Source organism: Cherax quadricarinatus, chromosome 10, assembly GCF_038502225.1.
Source record: "Cherax quadricarinatus isolate ZL_2023a chromosome 10, ASM3850222v1, whole genome shotgun sequence".
Lineage (NCBI taxonomy): Eukaryota > Metazoa > Arthropoda > Malacostraca > Decapoda > Parastacidae > Cherax > Cherax quadricarinatus.
Genome location: NC_091301.1, coordinates 4,269,325 through 4,288,676, shown reverse-complemented (window position 1 = coordinate 4,288,676; position 19,352 = coordinate 4,269,325). Strand labels below are relative to the sequence as shown.

General features: G+C 39.2%; 1 protein-coding gene across 7 annotated transcripts in view; it reads right to left on the bottom strand.

Annotated features, from left to right (window-relative positions):
- LOC128687865 (multidrug resistance-associated protein 1) overlaps positions 1 to 19,352 on the bottom strand; it is a 314,708-nt gene that overhangs the window by 80,858 nt on the left and 214,498 nt on the right. For all 7 annotated transcript variants that reach the window (XM_070083525.1, XM_070083523.1, XM_070083524.1 and 4 more), the window contains 2 exons: positions 16,162 to 16,315; positions 13,831 to 14,050 (listed from right to left, as the gene is read on the bottom strand). In XM_070083525.1, coding sequence (XP_069939626.1) covers positions 13,831 to 14,050; positions 16,162 to 16,315 — 374 coding nt within the window. The remainder of the gene's footprint in view (positions 1 to 13,830; positions 14,051 to 16,161; positions 16,316 to 19,352) is intronic.

Below are 19,352 nucleotides of genomic sequence, written 5' to 3'. Positions count from 1 at the left end.
CCCCTCTATAAACATGTACATCCTGAAGTCTACTCAACAGTCTTTTATCTACCAATACATAATCCAACAAACTACTGTCATTTCGCCCTACATCATATCGTGTATACTTATTTATCCTCTTTTTCTTAAAATATGTATTACCTATAACTAAACCCCTTTCTATACAAAGTTCAATCAAAGGGCTCCCATTATCATTTACACCTGGCACCCCAAACTTACCTACCACACCCTCTCTAAAAGTTTCTCCTACTTTAGCATTCAAGTCCCCTACCACAATTACTCTCTCACTTGGTTCAAAGGCTCCTATACATTCACTTAACATCTCCCAAAATCTCTCTCTCTCCTCTGCATTCCTCTCTTCTCCAGGTGCATACACGCTTATTATGACCCACTTCTCGCATCCAACCTTTACTTTAATCCACATAATTCTTGAATTTACACATTCATATTCTCTTTTCTCCTTCCATAACTGATCATTTAACATTACTGCTACCCCTTCCTTTGCTCTAACTCTCTCAGATACTCCAGATTTAATCCCATTTATTTCCCCCCACTGAAACTCTCCTACCCCCTTCAGCTTTGTTTCGCTTAGGGCCAGGACATCCAACTTCTTTTCATTCATAACATCAGCAATCATCTGTTTCTTGTCATCCGCACTACATCCACGCACATTTAAGCAACCCAGTTTTATAAAGTTTTTCTTCTTCTCTTTTTTAGTAATTGTATACAGGAGAAGGGGTTACTAGCCCATTGCTCCCGGCATTTTAGTCGCCTCATACGACACGCATGGCTTACGGAGGAAAGATTCTTTTCCACTTCCCCATGGACAATAGAAGAAATAAAAAAGAACAAGAGCTATTTAGAAAAAGGAGAAAAACCTAGATGTTTTTTTTTTTTTTTTTTTTATCACACCGGCCGATTCCCACCAAGGCAGGGTGGCCCGAAAAAGAAAAACTTTCACCATCATTCACTCCATCACTGTCTTGCCAGAAGGGTGCTTTACACTACAGTTTTTAAACTGCAACATTAACACCCCTCCTTCAGAGTGCAGGCACTGTACTTCCCATCTCCAGGACTCAAGTCCGGCCTGCCGGTTTCCCTGAATCCCTTCATAAATGTTACTTTGCTCACACTCCAACAGCACGTCAAGTATTAAAAACCATTTGTCTCCATTCACTCCTATCAAACACGCTCAAGCATGCCTGCTGGAAGTCCAAGCCCCTCGCACACAAAACCTCCTTTACCCCCTCCCTCCAACCCTTCCTTGGCCGACCCCTACCCCGCCTTCCTTCCACTACAGACTGATACACTCTTGAAGTCATTCTGTTTCGCTCCATTCTCTCTACATGTCCGAACCACCTCAACAACCCTTCCTCAGCCCTCTGGACAACAGTTTTGGTAATCCCGCACCTCCTCCTAACTTCCAAACTACGAATTCTCTGCATTATATTCACACCACACATTGCCCTCAGACATGACATCTCCACTGCCTCCAGCCTTCTCCTCGCTGCAACATTCATCACCCACGCTTCACACCCATATAAGAGCGTTGGTAAAACTATACTCTCATACATTCCCCTCTTTGCCTCCAAGGACAAAGTTCTTTGTCTCCACAGACTCCTAAGTGCACCACTCACTCTTTTTCCCTCATCAATTCTATGATTCACCTCATCTTTCATAGACCCATCCGCTGACACGTCCACTCCCAAATATCTGAATACGTTCACCTCCTCCATACTCTCTCCCTCCAATCTGATATTCAATCTTTCATCACCTAATCTTTTTGTTATCCTCATAACCTTACTCTTTCCTATATTCACCTTTAATTTTCTTCTTTTGCACACCCTACCAAATTCATCCACCAATCTCTGCAACTTCTCTTCAGAATCTCCCAAGAGCACAGTGTCATCAGCAAAGAGCAGCTGTGACAACTCCCACTTTGTGTGTGATTCTTTATCTTTTAACTCCACGCCTCTTGCCAAGACCCTCGCATTTACTTCTCTTACAACCCCATCTATAAATATATTAAACAACCACGGTGACATCACACATCCTTGTCTAAGGCCTACTTTTACTGGGAAAAAATTTCCCTCTTTCCTACATACTCTAACTTGAGCCTCACTATCCTCGTAAAAACTCTTCACTGCTTTCAGTAACCTACCTCCTACACCATACACTTGCAACATCTGCCACATTGCCCCCCTATCCACCCTGTCATACGCCTTTTCCAAATCCATAAATGCCACAAAGACCTCTTTAGCCTTATCTAAATACTGTTCACTTATATGTTTCACTGTAAACACCTGGTCCACACACCCCCTACCTTTCCTAAAGCCTCCTTGTTCATCTGCTATCCTATTCTCCGTCTTACTCTTAATTCTTTCAATTATAACTCTACCATACACTTTACCAGGTACACTCAACAGACTTATCCCCCTATAATTTTTGCACTCTCTTTTATCCCCTTTGCCTTTATACAAAGGAACTATGCATGCTCTCTGCCAATCCCTAGGTACCTTACCCTCTTCCATACATTTATTAAACAATTGCACCAACCACTCCAAAACTATATCCCCACCTGCTTTTAACATTTCTATCTTTATCCCATCAATCCCGGCTGCCTTACCCCCTTTCATTTTACCTACTGCCTCACGAACTTCCCCCACACTCACAACTGGCTCTTCCTCACTCCTACAAGATGTTATTCCTCCTTGCCCTATACACGAAATCACAGCTTCCCTATCTTCATCAACATTTAACAATTCCTCAAAATATTCCTTCCATCTTCCCAATACCTCTAACTCTCCATTTAATAACTCTCCTCTCCTATTTTTAACTGACAAATCCATTTGTTCTCTAGGCTTTCTTAACTTGTTAATCTCACTCCAAAACTTTTTCTTATTTTCAACAAAATTTGTTGATAACATCTCACCCACTCTCTCATTTGCTCTCTTTTTACATTGCTTCACCACTCTCTTAACCTCTCTCTTTTTCTCCATATACTCTTCCCTCCTTGCATCACTTCTACTTTGTAAAAACTTCTCATATGCTAACTTTTTCTCCCTTACTACTCTCTTTACATCATCATTCCACCAATCGCTCCTCTTCCCTCCTGCACCCACTTTCCTGTAACCACAAACTTCTGCTGAAGACTCTAACACTACATTTTTAAACCTACCCCATACCTCTTCGACCCCATTGCCTATGCTCTCATTAGCCCATCTATCCTCCAATAGCTGTTTATATCTTACCCTAACTGCCTCCTCTTTTAGTTTATAAACCTTCACCTCTCTCTTCCCTGATGCTTCTATTCTCCTTGTATCCCATCTACCTTTTACTCTCAGTGTAGCTACAACTAGAAAGTGATCTGATATATCTGTGGCCCCTCTATAAACATGTACATCCTGAAGTCTACTCAACAGTCTTTTATCTACCAATACATAATCCAACAAACTACTGTCATTTCGCCCTACATCATATCGTGTATACTTATTTATCCTCTTTTTCTTAAAATATGTATTACCTATAACTAAACCCCTTTCTATACAAAGTTCAATCAAAGGGCTCCCATTATCATTTACACCTGGCACCCCAAACTTACCTACCACACCCTCTCTAAAAGTTTCTCCTACTTTAGCATTCAGGTCCCCTACCACAATTACTCTCTCACTTGGTTCAAAGCCTCCTATACATTCACTTAACATCTCCCAAAATCTCTCTCTCTCCTCTGCATTCCTCTCTTCTCCAGGTGCATACACGCTTATTATGACCCACTTCTCGCATCCAACCTTTACTTTAATCCACATAATTCTTGAATTTACACATTCATATTCTCTTTTCTCCTTCCATAACTGATCATTTAACATTACTGCTACCCCTTCCTTTGCTCTAACTCTCTCAGATACTCCAGATTTAATCCCATTTATTTCCCCCCACTGAAACTCTCCTACCCCCTTCAGCTTTGTTTCGCTTAGGGCCAGGACATCCAACTTCTTTTCATTCATAACATCAGCAATCATCTGTTTCTTGTCATCCGCACTACATCCACGCACATTTAAGCAACCCAGTTTTATAAAGTTTTTCTTCTTCTCTTTTTTAGTAATTGTATACAGGAGAAGGGGTTACTAGCCCATTGCTCCCGGCATTTTAGTCGCCTCATACGACACGCATGGCTTACGGAGGAAAGATTCTTTTCCACTTCCCCATGGACAATAGAAGAAATAAAAAAGAACAAGAGCTATTTAGAAAAAGGAGAAAAACCTAGATGTATGTATATATATATATGCATGTGCGTGTCTGTGAAGTGTGACCAAAGTGTTAGTAGGAGTAGCAAGATATCCCTGTTATCTTAGCGTGTTTATGAGACAGAAAAAGAAACCAGCAATCCTACCATCATGCAAAACAGTTACAGGTTTTTGTTTCACAGTCATCTGGCAGGACGGTAGTACTTCCCTGGGTGGTTGCTGTCTACCAACCTACTACCTATATGTTTCACTGTAAACTACTTATATGTTTCACTGTAAACACCTGGTCCACACACCCCCTACCTTTCCTAAAGCCTCCTTGTTCATCTGCTATCCTATTCTCCGTCTTACTCTTAATTCTTTCAATTATAACTCTACCATACACTTTACCAGGTACACTCAACAGACTTATCCCCCTATAATTTTTGCACTCTCTTTTATCCCCTTTGCCTTTATACAAAGGAACTATGCATGCTCTCTGCCAATCCCTAGGTACCTTACCCTCTTCCATACATTTATTAAATAATTGCACCAACCACTCCAAAACTATATCCCCTCCTGCTTTTAACATTTCTATCTTTATCCCATCAATCCCGGCTGCCTTACCCCCTTTCATTTTACCTACTGCCTCACGAACTTCCCCCACACTCACAACTGGCTCTTCCTCACTCCTACAAGATGTTATTCCTCCTTGCCCTATACACGAAATCACAGCTTCCCTATCTTCATCAACATTTAACAATTCCTCAAAATATTCCTTCCATCTTCCCAATACCTCTAACTCTCCATTTAATAACTCTCCTCTCCTATTTTTAACTGACAAATCCATTTGTTCTCTAGGCTTTCCCTGAATCCCTTCACTAAATATTACCCTGCTCACACCAACAGCTCGTCAGGTCCCAAAAACCATTTGTCTCTATTCACTCCTATCTAACATGATCAAAAATACCAACCACTCCAACACTATATTCTCCCCTGTTTTTAACATATCTGTCATGATCCTATCAGTTCCACCTGCTTTACCCCCTTTCAGTCTATGTAATGCCTCATGCACCGCCCCCAAACTCACATCCTACTCTTCTTCACTGCTAAAAGATGTTATACCTCCCTGGCCAGTGCACGAAATTACCGCCTCCCTTTCTTCATCGACATTTAAAAGTTCCTCAAAATATCCCCACCATCTACCCAATACATCCAGTTCCCCATCTACTAACTCCTCTACTCTGTTTTTAACTGACAAATCCAATCGTTCCCTAGGCTTTCTTAACTTGTTTATCTCGATCCAAATTTTTTTTCCCTTTTTCAGCAAAATTTCTTGACAGTGTCTCTCCCAATCTATCATCTGCTCTCCTTTTGCACTCTCTCACCACTCTCTTCACCTTTCTTTTACTCACCATATACTCTGCTCTTCTTATAACACTTCTGCTTTTTAAAAACATCTCATAAGCTACCTTTTTCTCTTTCATCACACCCTTTACTTCATCATTCCACCAATCCCTCCTCTTTCTTCTGCACTCACCCTTCTATAACCACAAACTTCTGCCCCACACTGTAATACTGCATTTTTAAAACTATTCCAACCCTCTTCAAGCCCCCCACTGCTCATACTTGCACTAGCCCACCTTTCTGCCAATAGTTGCTTATATCTCACCTGAACTTCCTCCTCCCTTAGTTTATACACTTTCACCTCTCTCTTACTTGTTGTTGCCATTTTCCTCTTGTCCCATTTACCTTTTACTCTAACTGTAGCTACAACTAAATAATGATCCGATATATCAGTTGCCCCTCTATAAACGTGTACATCCTGGAGCCTACCCATCAACCTCTTATCCACCAATACATAATTAACAAACTACTTTCATTACGTGCTATATCATACCTTGTATATTTATTCTCTTTTGCATAAAATATGCATTACTTATTACCAAACCTCTTACTACACATAGCTCAATTAAAGGCTCCCCATTTTCATTTACCCCAGGCACCCCAAATTTACCTACTACCTTTGATATACCTTTGAATAGTTTCGAGAGTTTATCTACTCTTTGAGCCAGGCCATGGGCCAGGCTCGTCTGGTACTTGCCTGGTCAACCAGGCTGTTACTGCTAGAGGCCCGCTGCCCCACATATCCATCACAGCCAGGTTGATCTGGCACCTGGTGAAGATACTTGTTCAGTTTCCTCTTGAAGGCTTCTGAACTGGTTCCAGCCATGTTTCTGATATCCTCTGGTAAGATGTTGAACAGTCTGGGACCCCGGATGTTGATACAGTGTTCCCTTATTGTCCCCACCACACCCCTGCTCTTCACTGGGTTTATTTTACACTTCCTCCCATATCTCTCACTCCAGTATGTTATGGCAGTGTGCAGATTTGGGACCAAGCCCTCGAGTACCTTCCAGGTATATATTATCACGTACCTCTCTCTCCTCCGCTCCAATGAATACATGTTCAAGACTTGTAGGCATTCCCAGTAGTTTAGGTGCTTTACAGGCTCAATGTGAGTCATAAACGATCTCTGTATTTGTTCCAGCTCAGATATTTCTCCTGCCTTGAACGGGGCCGTCAACACTGATCAATATTCTAAGTGAGGGAGCACTAGTGATTTGAAGAGTGTCACCATCAGCATTATTTCCCTTGTTTTGAAAGTTCTCAATACCCACCCCGTCATCTTCCTGGCTGTCGTGATGTTTGTCTTGTTATGGTCTTTAAAAGAAAGGTCTGCTGACATAATTATTCCTAGGTCTTTTGTGTGTTCTTTACATTCTATTTGGTGACCTTCTTGAGTTTTGTATATAGTGCTCCTTTTGAGTTCTTCATTCTTTCCATACCTAAGCAGCTGGAACTTATCACCATTGAACATCATGTTGCTCTCCACTGCCCACTGGAAAACCCTGTTTATGTCTTCCTGTACTTTTTCAGTGTCCTCTATGGTACTGACTTTCATGCTTTTTTTAATGTCATCTGCAAATGATGTTTTTGTCTATGTCTGATATGAGGATGAGAAACAGCCGAGGTGCCAGGACAGTGCCTTGGGGCACAGAGATTTTGACCTCGCTGATGCTGGATCTTGCCCTGTTCACTACTACTTATTGTGTTGTGTGTGTTAGGAAACCGAAAATCCATCGGGCTACCTTCACCGTAATGCCCATGGCCTTCATTTTGTGCGCTATCACTCCATAATCGCATTTGTCAAACGCCTTTGGGCTACTGGTCTGTAATTTTTAGCTAGTGCTCTACTACCTCCCTTATGCAAAGGAGCTATGTCTAACCCTTTAAGGCCTCCAGTATTTCACCTAGATCTAAGCTCTTTCTCCAAAGAATACTGAGGGCTCATGCTAGTGGTACTTTGCACTTCTTTATAAATAGAGCATTCCATGAATCTGGTCCAGGTGCTGAGTGAGTAGGCATGTTTTCCATTTCTTTTTTGAAATCTATGGGATTTGTACTAATGTCATTTAGTTGGTCTGTGCGGCCTTCTTCTGGATGAAAATTTTTTCTGCATTTTCTACCTTGCTGTCATTTAGTGGGATGTTGAACACTGATTCATACTGTTCTTTCAGGATTTAACTCATTTCCAGTTCGTCGTCAGTATACGAGTCTCCTCTCAGTAGTGGTCCAATTCTACAGGTAGTTCTTAGCTTGGATTTTGTGTAGGAATAGAAATATTTTGGGTTTCTTGCAATATCCTGTATGGCCCTTTGTTCCCTTTGTACTTCTTCTGTGAGGTATGACATCCTAAGTTTTTGCTCTAATTCAGTGATCTCTCTGCTAAGTTTATCTTTCCTCTGTTGTAGCATATTTGTGTTTTTAAGCAGTTCAGTAACCCGTTTTTCTTCTTCTGTACCATCTTCTATGCTCTCTCTCTATATCTGATCTTCTTCTGGGTTTCCTCAATGGTTCATGTTTCATACATACTTTGTATGCTTTTGTATTCAGCTTCTCTAGGCACTGGTGGGGATTTAGGTCGCTTATGTTTGATTCCCAGGGTATGTCTGATAGCTCTTGGTTCATTTTTTCCCAGTCAATTCTATGGTTGTTAAAATTAAACTTACTGAACATCCCATCTCTAACTTTAGTGATGCAGTTTCCTACACCTGAGTTAATACTAATTTGAACCTCTATGATGTTATGATCAGAGTATATAGTTTTTGTAACTTATGTCTCTGATCAGTTCCTCGTTTGTGAATATCAAATCCAGGGTATTTTCATTTCTGGTGGGATCAATTACAGTTGGTTTAAAGAGTACTTTTCACAAAACCTCATTAATTCCTTGGGATGTGCCTGTTAGGCCAGGGTGCTTCCTGGAGATATTCCTGGTATAACATTACGTTGCGCCATTTTCCATTTTACATGAGCGAGATTAAAATCTCCAAGGAGTAAAATATTTGGTGTAGGATTTTCTAGCCTATCCAGACAGCTATCTTACTTAACTAATCTGTGAATTCCCCAGCAGTTGCTGATGGTGGTTTGTATACTAGGATAATTACCAAATTCTTATTTTCAACTTTAATGCCTAGAATTTCTACTATATCCACAAAATTTTTACCCACTTTAGCATTGAAACCCCCAACCACAAGTACACTCTCACTTGGTTCAAAACTCCCAAGGCATTCACTCAATATTTCCCAAAATCTCTCTATCCTCTACACTGCTCTCTTCTCCAGGTGCATGAACACTTACTATAACCCCCTTTCACATCCAACTCTTATTTTAAATCACATAATCCTTGAATTTATACATTTATATTCCCTCTTTTCCTGCCGTAACTTATCCTTCAACACTGCTACTTTTCTAGCTCTAAAGAAGTAGTAGGTAGTAGCAGTGAGAAAGAGAGAAATAGTGGCGACACAAGAGTCAGAGTGGAGTGAAGAGAGGTAACAGTAGTAGAAGTGGAAGAAGTCTAAGGACAAGAAAAAAGAAACATTGTAAGAGAGCTAATGGTCCATGAGGGGGGGTCCTAAGGGGCAGCACGGGGATTTTCATGAACTTCGTTATTTATTGTCCGATTTCTTTCATTTTTTGGTGTATGTCAAGAAGCATTTTCAGAGTATATTTTGCCCAAGTTTCAATAAGCTATACCAACAAACAACTGAGAAAAATAATATTTACCAAAAATCATATGGCAAGCCATAGGCATGTACTCACACAACTCAGAAACAAATTATGATAAAAATAAAATAATTTCACAAGTTTGTAAAACAATCATTCTTTTATGTTGTCTGTGAAATTCATTGTATTCCTATCATTATTAATGGCAGTATGGCAAGAAATAAATGAATAACTTACTCCTGAGATATCAATGAAAATGAGCGCATGCGCCGAAATTGGAATTTTCCTGAGAAAATAGCTTTTTTTCAGTTTTATGGTGCATTACGAGTGTATATCATAGTTAGCCCTGTTGTACACTACATTTTCTCTAATACAAGTACCCATGAGGGGATTAGTGGAGGTATGGCTATCCCCTACCCCCTCAGTGGTAATATGATACCTCTGATCAATCAATCAAGTTTATTCTCTATAAGGATTACAATGAGGGGTTTACAGATTTTGGTTATTGTGTGGTTTACATGTAATAAAATACTAATTACAGAGGGGGCCACTAGGACACCTAGCATGGCTAGGCATTTCGGGCAAACTTAGATTAATTCTTAACCCTAAATTATTACAAATTATGGAGTAAGTTGACTAAATACTAAGTGACTAAATACTAGTTTGTGAGTTTAGCAATGTGAATGCTTTTGTTTTGGAACAATACATAGTTCCTATATTGGAGTATCACAAGCAAACTTATGACTAGTTAGGAATCATTATTTTAAGATTAAGATTCGTATTTCTGTGCTTATAGTCAAATGGGTGAGTGAGTGAGTGTAAGTGGACCACCAGGTGGTTTTTATGTAGTTAGTTGATGGGGTGTATCAGGGAGATAAGATGTTTTCTAACAGTAGTTTTGAAGGTGATGAACGTGTCTGCAGTTCTAGAGTTTTCAGGTAGGGTGTTCCAGATTTTAGGGCCTTTGACATACATTGAATTTTTGTAAAGGTTTAGTCGGACACGGGGAATGTCGTAGAGATGTTTGTGTCTGGTGTTACGCCCGTGGGTCCTGTCACAACTATCAAGAAAGCGTTTTAGGTCAAGGTTAATATTGGAATTTAAGGTCCTGTAGATGTAGATTGCACAGTAGTAAGTGTGGATGTTCTGAACAGGGAGTAAGTTTAGATCTATGAAGAGTGGGGGGGGGGGAGTGTTGCCAGGGATGGGATTTAGTGATTATTCTTATTGTGGCTTTTTGCTGGGTTATTATTGGCTTTAGGCGAGTTGCTGCAGTTGATCCCCAAACACAATTAGCATAGGTGAGATATGGATAAATGAGTGAATGGTATAGTGTGAGAAGGGCATTTTGCGGTACGTAGTATCGTACCTTGGAGAGGATCCCAACTGTTTTGGATACTTTTTTTGTTGTGTGTTGGATATGGGTGCTGAAGTTCAGGTTGTTGTCGAGGTATAGGCCTAGGAATTTGCCCTCATTATGTCTGGCAATTAGAGTGTCGTCGATCTTAATGTTAAGTTGCGCAACACCTGCTCTGCTACCAAACATAATATAGTAGGTTTTGTCAGTGTTAAGTGTAAGTTCATTGGCTATCATCCAAGTCGATATTTTGAGCAGCTCCTCATTAACAATGGTGTTGAGGGTGGCAAGATTAGGGTGAGAGATGACATAAGTCGTGTCGTCAGCAAAGAGAATGGGTTTCAGGTGTTGGGATACGTTTGGAAGATCACTGATGTAAATGAGGAAGGGCAGGGTCCAAGGACACTTCCCTGCGGAACTCCAGTATCAAGTGGCCATGTTGATGATGCTATGTCTTTAATGGTGGCATACTGATACCTATTAGTAAGGCAGGATTTGAAATATGCAAACGCATGGCCTCTTATACCATAATGGTCAAGTTCATGAAGCAGGATGCCGTGGTCTACTGTGTCAAAAGCTTTTCTTAGGTCAATAAAAATTCCTAGTGGATATTCCTTATTTTCCAATGCTGTGTAAAGCAGATCTAGCACTTTTACAATTGCATCATTAGTGCTTTTATTTTTCCTGAATCCAAATTGGCAGGGGTTGAGTATGTTTTGTGCCTTTATAAATGAATATATAGTCTCCTGTGCACGAGTTTCTTGAACATGTACCACAGTTATTTATTTATGGTAGTGTCACCCTACCTGTTACAAATGACATATTCCTTGTAGGAACATCATATAATATTGGTTCTTGTACCAGAGTGTTGCCAAACAGATAAGCTATTTTTCTATATGATTAACTAAATTTTCATAATTTTTTTTTTTTTTCGCTCGCATGGAGCGGACCACCTGCTGCCCCTATGGGGCCTCTGGACATTAAAAATTCGACTTCTTTATTTTCCAACCGATTACGTTCATTTTTGGTGTACTATTAGAAGCTTATATCGAGTATGCTGTGTTGAAGTTTCAAACATATCGGCCAAAAAGGAAATGAAATATGCAAAATTTACGAACAATTACATTTGGCAGCGAGCCTGTACTCAGTGGTACTTGGAAAAGTGGTTTTTGACACTTGCTGCTGATAGAACACTTCTAATTCCATCAAAGTAAATGTACCAATTCTAAAATAAACCTTATCTTCATGATCAAAAAAAATAAAGTTTCATAACTTTTTTGACATTTTGGAAGATGTCGGTCTTGTTGCCCACACAAATTTGAAAATATTTGGGATACTTCAGAAAGATACATTTAAACTTGTAAAGCAATCATTCTTCTATGTTTGTTGTGAAAATCAAGTCAATTCATTCCTAAATAAGGATAAAATCCCCCTAAATAGGTAAATAACTTACTTTCGAGGTATGGGCCGAAGCGCGCGGCACCCCAGGTGCCCGGGAATTTTTTTTTTTTCCAAAAAAATTCGCTTTCTTTTACACTTTTTCCGTGACCTACGAGTGTTTATTACAGTTAACCATTGTAAATCTACGTTTTCTGTCATCACTGATGAGAGAATGGGTCTTTTCACCTTCAGGGGATATATCGCTAGAATTTTGTTTCCACTGGGGCGTCATATTATGCTATATATTATTTTTTCTGGTGTACTTTTTATGTTTCTATGCTATTATTATATTGCATTATGTCATATTAGATCAATTGTGATAGGTAAATAAGCCTTATAATTGATATTAGCGTGGGTATGGAATATTTTGTTGGCTGGAGGTGTCGGCCATTTTGGGCACTATTCCCAAGGGTTCCCGATTGGTTCCATGACCATATTAGCTCCGCCCGCTCTGGCATGATCTCAGATGGTGCATTTGTATTATATTAGACATAAAGATATAAGAAAATGATAAAAATAACACAGGGAAAAAAAAAATGCCGCATCAGCGCTTGTTAGACAAGGCGCTCACCATCCATGTTATAAATGACTGTAATTCCTTTTAGAAACATCATATAAAGATGATAATCATACCACAGTGTAGCCAGAAAGTTCAGCTATTTTTTGGTAACAATAACTCAATTTTCGTATTTTTTCGATTTTTTTTTTTTACTCCGGGCGGCGAGCCCATACTGTCCCTCCTGCTGCCCCTAATGCACAGGGGGGGGGACACAGAACAGAACACACCTAAGCATCCTATTGTGCCTTATTAAGCCAGTGTTTCTGTAAATTAAAAGGCTTATTTTTTCTGCTGAATAATATTTAAACAATTATGTAGTTCCAACCCGTTCCATCACAGCTATACGTGACTGCTCATAATTCAATAGGAATACAGTAAAAGATTTTGTAAACTACATGAGGAATATGGGGCTATAGTCATAAATCATACATGAAAACTTCAGTTTTGTCAAACAATAACATAAGTAACATCATAAATCAGACCACTATAAAAAATGATCTACAATCTATTCAGAAATTGCAAAGGTATAATATTTTAAATTAGTTTTATGACTTACTGCCAAATAGTATTTTACTCTGAAAAATTTAAAAACAATCAGCAGCAGGTAATATACAGTACAAACAAAACATAGCATCATGTGAAATAATTTTAAATGTGAATCTGATATTTCTCTACTACAATTAAATGAGAAAGAAAGCAATCTCAAATGAACACAAAATAAAAAACTGAACATCTAAAACCCAAGAATATACATTGCAATATCTTATCACACTACTCAACAATACCTAATCTGATTAAATGCTAGATAACAGTGAGCAGTAGATGGTCTGTCAAATGAAGAATGACTGTACTGCACTTTGTCTATAGAGAAGAGACTGTACAATACTGTACTTTCTCTCAAGTCTATAGGCGAGTGATTGTACTCGTAGTGCATGAAAAAGTGAATGCTTCAATTTAGTAAAGCCTCTATTTTAAGATATTATCAATTCCCAAATTAGATCAAAGGAGAAGCTGATGTCATTAAACTATTACAATGAGTATAAATAAATCTTAGGCACCAATTTAAAAAACCTAATAAAAAAGTTATCTAAAACTTGTTCTTAACAAAGTATACCAAATATCCAATCACATGTATCTTATTTATTTGAAGATTAAGTAAAGAAATTTGACTAGTTACTCACCTTGTCCAACACCAAGAGCACCATAAACCCCAAGATACATGTCTGTCTCTGATGGCTCCATAGTTTCATTTACAAGAGCTTCACTTGCTGCTGACCATGATGTTAGCCATACATTGGAGCCTACAGTGCAAGCTTGAGATAACACGTAAAAAATAACGGTGAGAAGTGATGACAGCACACCAATAGAACGAATGTAGTAACCATAGACACCAAATGAAACCTGGAAGATAAGAAAGGCAGCAAGAGTTAGCTGAGGTAAAAGGACACTTCTTGCAGAGCAAACTTTTATTTAAAGAAGACATTTTGGGCTACCTTGCCTCAGTGGGAAATGCTCAGTGTTAATAAAAAAAAAATCACCCACACAGGGCCTTCATCAAGTGCAGATGTTAGTAAATTATATGTTCATAAACAAGTATTCTAAAGTATATAATGTCCAATCCAATCTTAATCTTAATATGTATTATGATTTTTTTTCTCAGACAATATCTACACAATTCTAGGTACAGTAGGCTGGTAGACAGCAACCGCCCCAGGGAGGTACTACCGTCCTGCCAAGTGAGTGTAAAACGAAAGCCTGTAATTGTTTTACATGATGGTAGGATTGCTGGTGTCCTTTTTTGTCCCATAAATATGCAAGATACTAAGTAGTAGGTTGGTACACAGCAACCGCCCATGGAGGTACTACCGTCCTGCCAAGTGAGTGTAAAACAAAAGCCTGTAATTGTTTTACATGATGGTAGGATTGCTAGTGTCTTTATTCTGTTTCATACACATGCAAGATTTCAGATACATCTTGCTACTTCTACTTACATTGAGGTCACACTACACATACATGTACAAGCATATATACACACCCCTCTGGGTTTTCTTCTATTTTCTTTCTAGTTGTTCTTCTTGTTTATTTCCTCTTACCTCCATGGGGAAGTGGAACAGAATTCTTCCTCCGTAAGCCATGCGTGTTGTAAGAGACGACTAAAATGCCGGGAGCAAGGGGCTAGTAACCTCTTCTCCTGTATATATTACTAAATGTAAAAGGAGAAACTTTTGTTTTTCCTTTTGGGTCACCCCGCCTTTGTGGGATACGGCCGGTGTGTTGAAAGAAAAGAAGAAGAAATATGCAAGATTTCAGGTATGTCTTGCTACTTCTACTTACACTTAGGTCACACTACACATACATGTACAAGCATATATATACACACCCCTCTGGGTTTTCTTCTATTTTCTTTCTAGTTCTTCTTCTTGTTTATTTCCTCTTACCTCCATGGGGAAGTGGAACAGAATTCTTCCTCCATAAGCCATGCGTGTTGTAAGAGGTGACTAAAATGCCGGGAGCAAGGGGCTAGTAACCTCTTCTCCTGTATATATTACTAAATGTAAAGGGAGAAACTTTTGTTTTTCCTTTTGGGCCACCCCGCCTTGGTGGGATACGGCCGGTGTGCTGAAAGAAAGATCTACACAATTCTAGGTAGTAGGTTGGTAGACAGCAACCGCCCAGGGAAGTATCTCGCCAAGTGAGCATAAAATGGAAGCCTGTAATTGTTTTACATGATAGTAGGATTGTTGGTGTCTTTTTTCCTGTCTCATAAACATGCAAAATTTCAGCTACTTCTACTTACACTTAGGTCACACTACACATGCATTTACAAGCATATATACACTCCCCTCTGGGTTTTTGTCTCTTTTCTTACTAGTTCTTGTTCTTGTTATTGTTTATATCCTCTTATCTCCATGGGGAAGTGGAAAAGAATCCTTCCTCCATAAGCCATGTGTGTTGTAAGAAGTGACTAAAATGCCAGGAGAAAGGAGCTAGTAACCCCTTCTCCTGTGTACATTACTAAATTTATAAAGAGAAACTTTAGTTTTTGTTTTTGGGCCACCCTGCCTCAGTAGGATATGGCTGGTGCACTGAAAGAAGATCTACACAATTATTTTACATTAACCCACATGTAAGTCCTCCTATGAAAAGTATACAAGGTATATTTTAGTACACATCAAGCCTTATTACATACATTTCATTTTAAAATACTACATTGATTTAAAAAAAATTCTATGTATAGTTTAAATCTCTGATGTTAATAACATTTTTGTGTCTACTATCAGTAAACAATGCAAAGTTGATGCTTCACAACAGTGTTAATAAAAAGTTTATGCCAAGTGCCAATACCCATGATGATCTTCAAGCCATAAATACCAGAAGATGATGATCTGCAGTTTGTATATATTCTAAGTCAAATAACATACACTGTACAAAAAAACAAGTAAAAAATAATGGATTGCTTTTTCTATAATATATACTGGTAGTGAACAAAAGATACTGCATGTGAACTTTACCTTGCCAGTCTCTGCCTTCTCAGCTTCAATAAGATTCTGTCCAGCTTTTTTCTCGGGTACTTGTAATGGTGAGGTACTTGCTACTGCCTTCCCTTTCTCAGACTCACTAATGGTTTTTGTGCGTCTTAAGCCACTTTTTTTAATGTTTGCATCACTGTGAAATGATAATGCAGAATTGAAATACTTTATTATAGCACCTTGCAATACCCAAGGGATTGCTTTATATATATATAAATATATATATATATATATTTTTTTTTTTTTTTTTTTTTTTTCAACAAGTCGGCCGTCTCCCACCGAGGCAGGGTGACCCAAAAAAAGAAAGAAAATCCCCAAAAAGAAAATACTTTCATCATCATTCAACACTTTCACCACACTCGCACATTATCACTGTTTTTGCAGAGGTGCTCAGAATACAACAGTCTAGAAGCATACACATATAAAGATACACAACATATCCCTCCAAACTGCCAATATCCCAAACCCCTCCTTTAAAGTGCAGGCATTGTACTTCCCATTTCCAGGACTCAAGTCCGACTATATGAAAATAACCGGTTTCCCTGAATCCCTTCACTAAATATTACCCTGCTCACACTCCAACAGATCGTCAGGTCCCAAGTACCATTCGTCTCCATTCACTCCTATCTAACACGCTCACGCACGCTTGCTGGAAATCCAAGCCCCTTACCCACAAAACCTCCTTTACCCCCTCTCTCCAACCCTTTCGAGGACGACCCCTACCCCGCCTTCCTTCCCCTATAAATTTATATGCTTTCCATGTCATTCTACTGTGATCCATTCTCTCTAAATGACCAAACCACCTCAACAACCCCTCTTCTGCCCTCTGACTAATACTTTTATTAACTCCACACCTTCTCCTAATTTCCACACTCCGAATTTTTTGCATAATATTTACACCACACATTGCCCTTAGACAGGACATCTCCGCTGCCTCCAACCGTCTCCTTGCTGCTGCATTTACCACCCAAGCTTCACACCCATATAAGAGTGTTGGTACTACTATACTTTCATACATTCCCTTCTTTGCCTCCATAGATAACGTTTTTTGACTCCACATATACCTCAACGCACCACTCACCTTTTTTCCCTCATCAATTCTATGATTAACCTCATCCTTCATAAATCCATCCGCCGACACGTCAACTCCCAAGTATCTGAAAACATTCACTTCTTCCATACTCCTCCTCCCCAATTTGATATCCAATTTTTCTTTATCTAAATCATTTGACACCCTCATCACCTTACTCTTTTCTATGTTCACTTTCAACTTTCTACCTTTACACACATTCCCAAACTCATCCACTAACCTTTGCAATTTTTCTTTAGAATCTCCCATAAGCACAGTATCATCAGCAAAAAGTAACTGTGTCAATTCCCATTTTGAATTTGATTCCCCATAATTTAATCCCACCCCTCTCCCAAACACCCTAGCATTTACTTCCTTTACAACCCCATCTATAAATATATTAAACAACCATGGTGACATTACACATCCCTGTCTAAGACCTACTTTTACCGGGAAGTAGTCTCCCTCTCTTCTACACACCCTAACCTGAGCCTCACTATCCTCATAAAAACTCTTTACAGCATTTAATAACTTACCACCTATTCCATATACTTGCAACATCTGCCACATTGCTCCTCTATCCACTCTATCATATGCCTTTTCTAAATCCATAAATGCAATAAAAACCTCCCTATCTTTATCTAAATACTGTTCACATATATGCTTCAATGTAAACACCTGATCTACACATCCCCTACCCACTCTAAAACCTCCTTGCTCATCCGCAATCCTACATTCTGTCTTACCTCTAATTCTTTCAATTATAACCCTACCGTACACTTTTCCTGGTATACTCAGTAAGCTTATTCCTCTATAATTTTTACAGTCTCTTTTGTCCCCTTTCCCTTTATATAAAGGGACTATACATGCTCTCTGCCAATCCCTAGGTACCTTCCCCTCTTTCATACATTTATTAAACAAAAGTACCAACCACTCCAACACTATATCCCCCCCTGCTTTTAACATTTCTGTCATGATCCCATCAGTTCCAGCTGCTTTACCCCCTTTCATTTTACGTAATGCCTCACGTACCTCCCCCACACTTACATTCTGCTCTTCTTCACTCCTAAAAGATGGTATACCTCCCTGACCAGTGCATGAAATTACTGCCTCTGTTTCTTCCTTAACATTTTAAAGTTCCTCAAAATATTCTCGCCATCTACCCAATACCTCCATCTCCCCATCTACTAACTCCCCTACTCTGTTTTTAACTGACAAATCCATATTTTCCCTAGGCTTTCTTAACTTGTTTAACTCGCTCCAAAATTTTTTCTTATTTTCATTAAAATTTCTTGACAGTGCCTCTCCCACTCTATCATCTGCTCTCCTTTTGCACTCTCTCACCACTCTCTTTACCTTTCTTTTACTCTCCATATACTCTGCTCTTCTTATAACACTTCTGCTTTGTAAAAACCTCTCATAAGCTACCTTTTTCTCTTTTATCACACCCTTTACTTCATCATTCCACCAATCACTCCTCTTTCCTCCTGCCCCCACCCTCCTATAACCACAAACTTCTGCCCCACATTCTAATACTGCATTTTTAAAACTATTCCAACCCTCTTCAACCCCCCCACTACTCATCTTTGCACTAGCCCACCTTTCTGCCAATAGTTGCTTATATCTCACCCGAACTTCCTCCTCCCTTAGTTTATACACTTTCACCTCCCTCTTACTTGTTGTTGCCACCTTCCTCTTTTCCCATCTACCTCTTACTCTAACTGTAGCTACAACTAAATAATGATCCGATATATCAGTTGCCCCTCTATAAACATGTACATCCTGGAGCCTACCCATCAACCTTTAATCCACCAATACATAATCTAATAAACTACTTTCATTACGTGCTACATCATACCTTGTATATTTATTTATCCTCTTTTTCATAAAATATGTATTACTTATTACCAAATTTCTTTCTACACATAGCTCAATTAAAGGCTCCCCATTTACATTTACCCCTGGCACCCCAAATTTACCTACTACTCCCTCCATAACATTTTTACCCACTTTAGCATTAAAATCCCCAACCACCATTACTCTCACACTTGATTCAAAACTCCCCACGCATTCACTCAACATTTCCCAAAATCTCTCTCTCTCC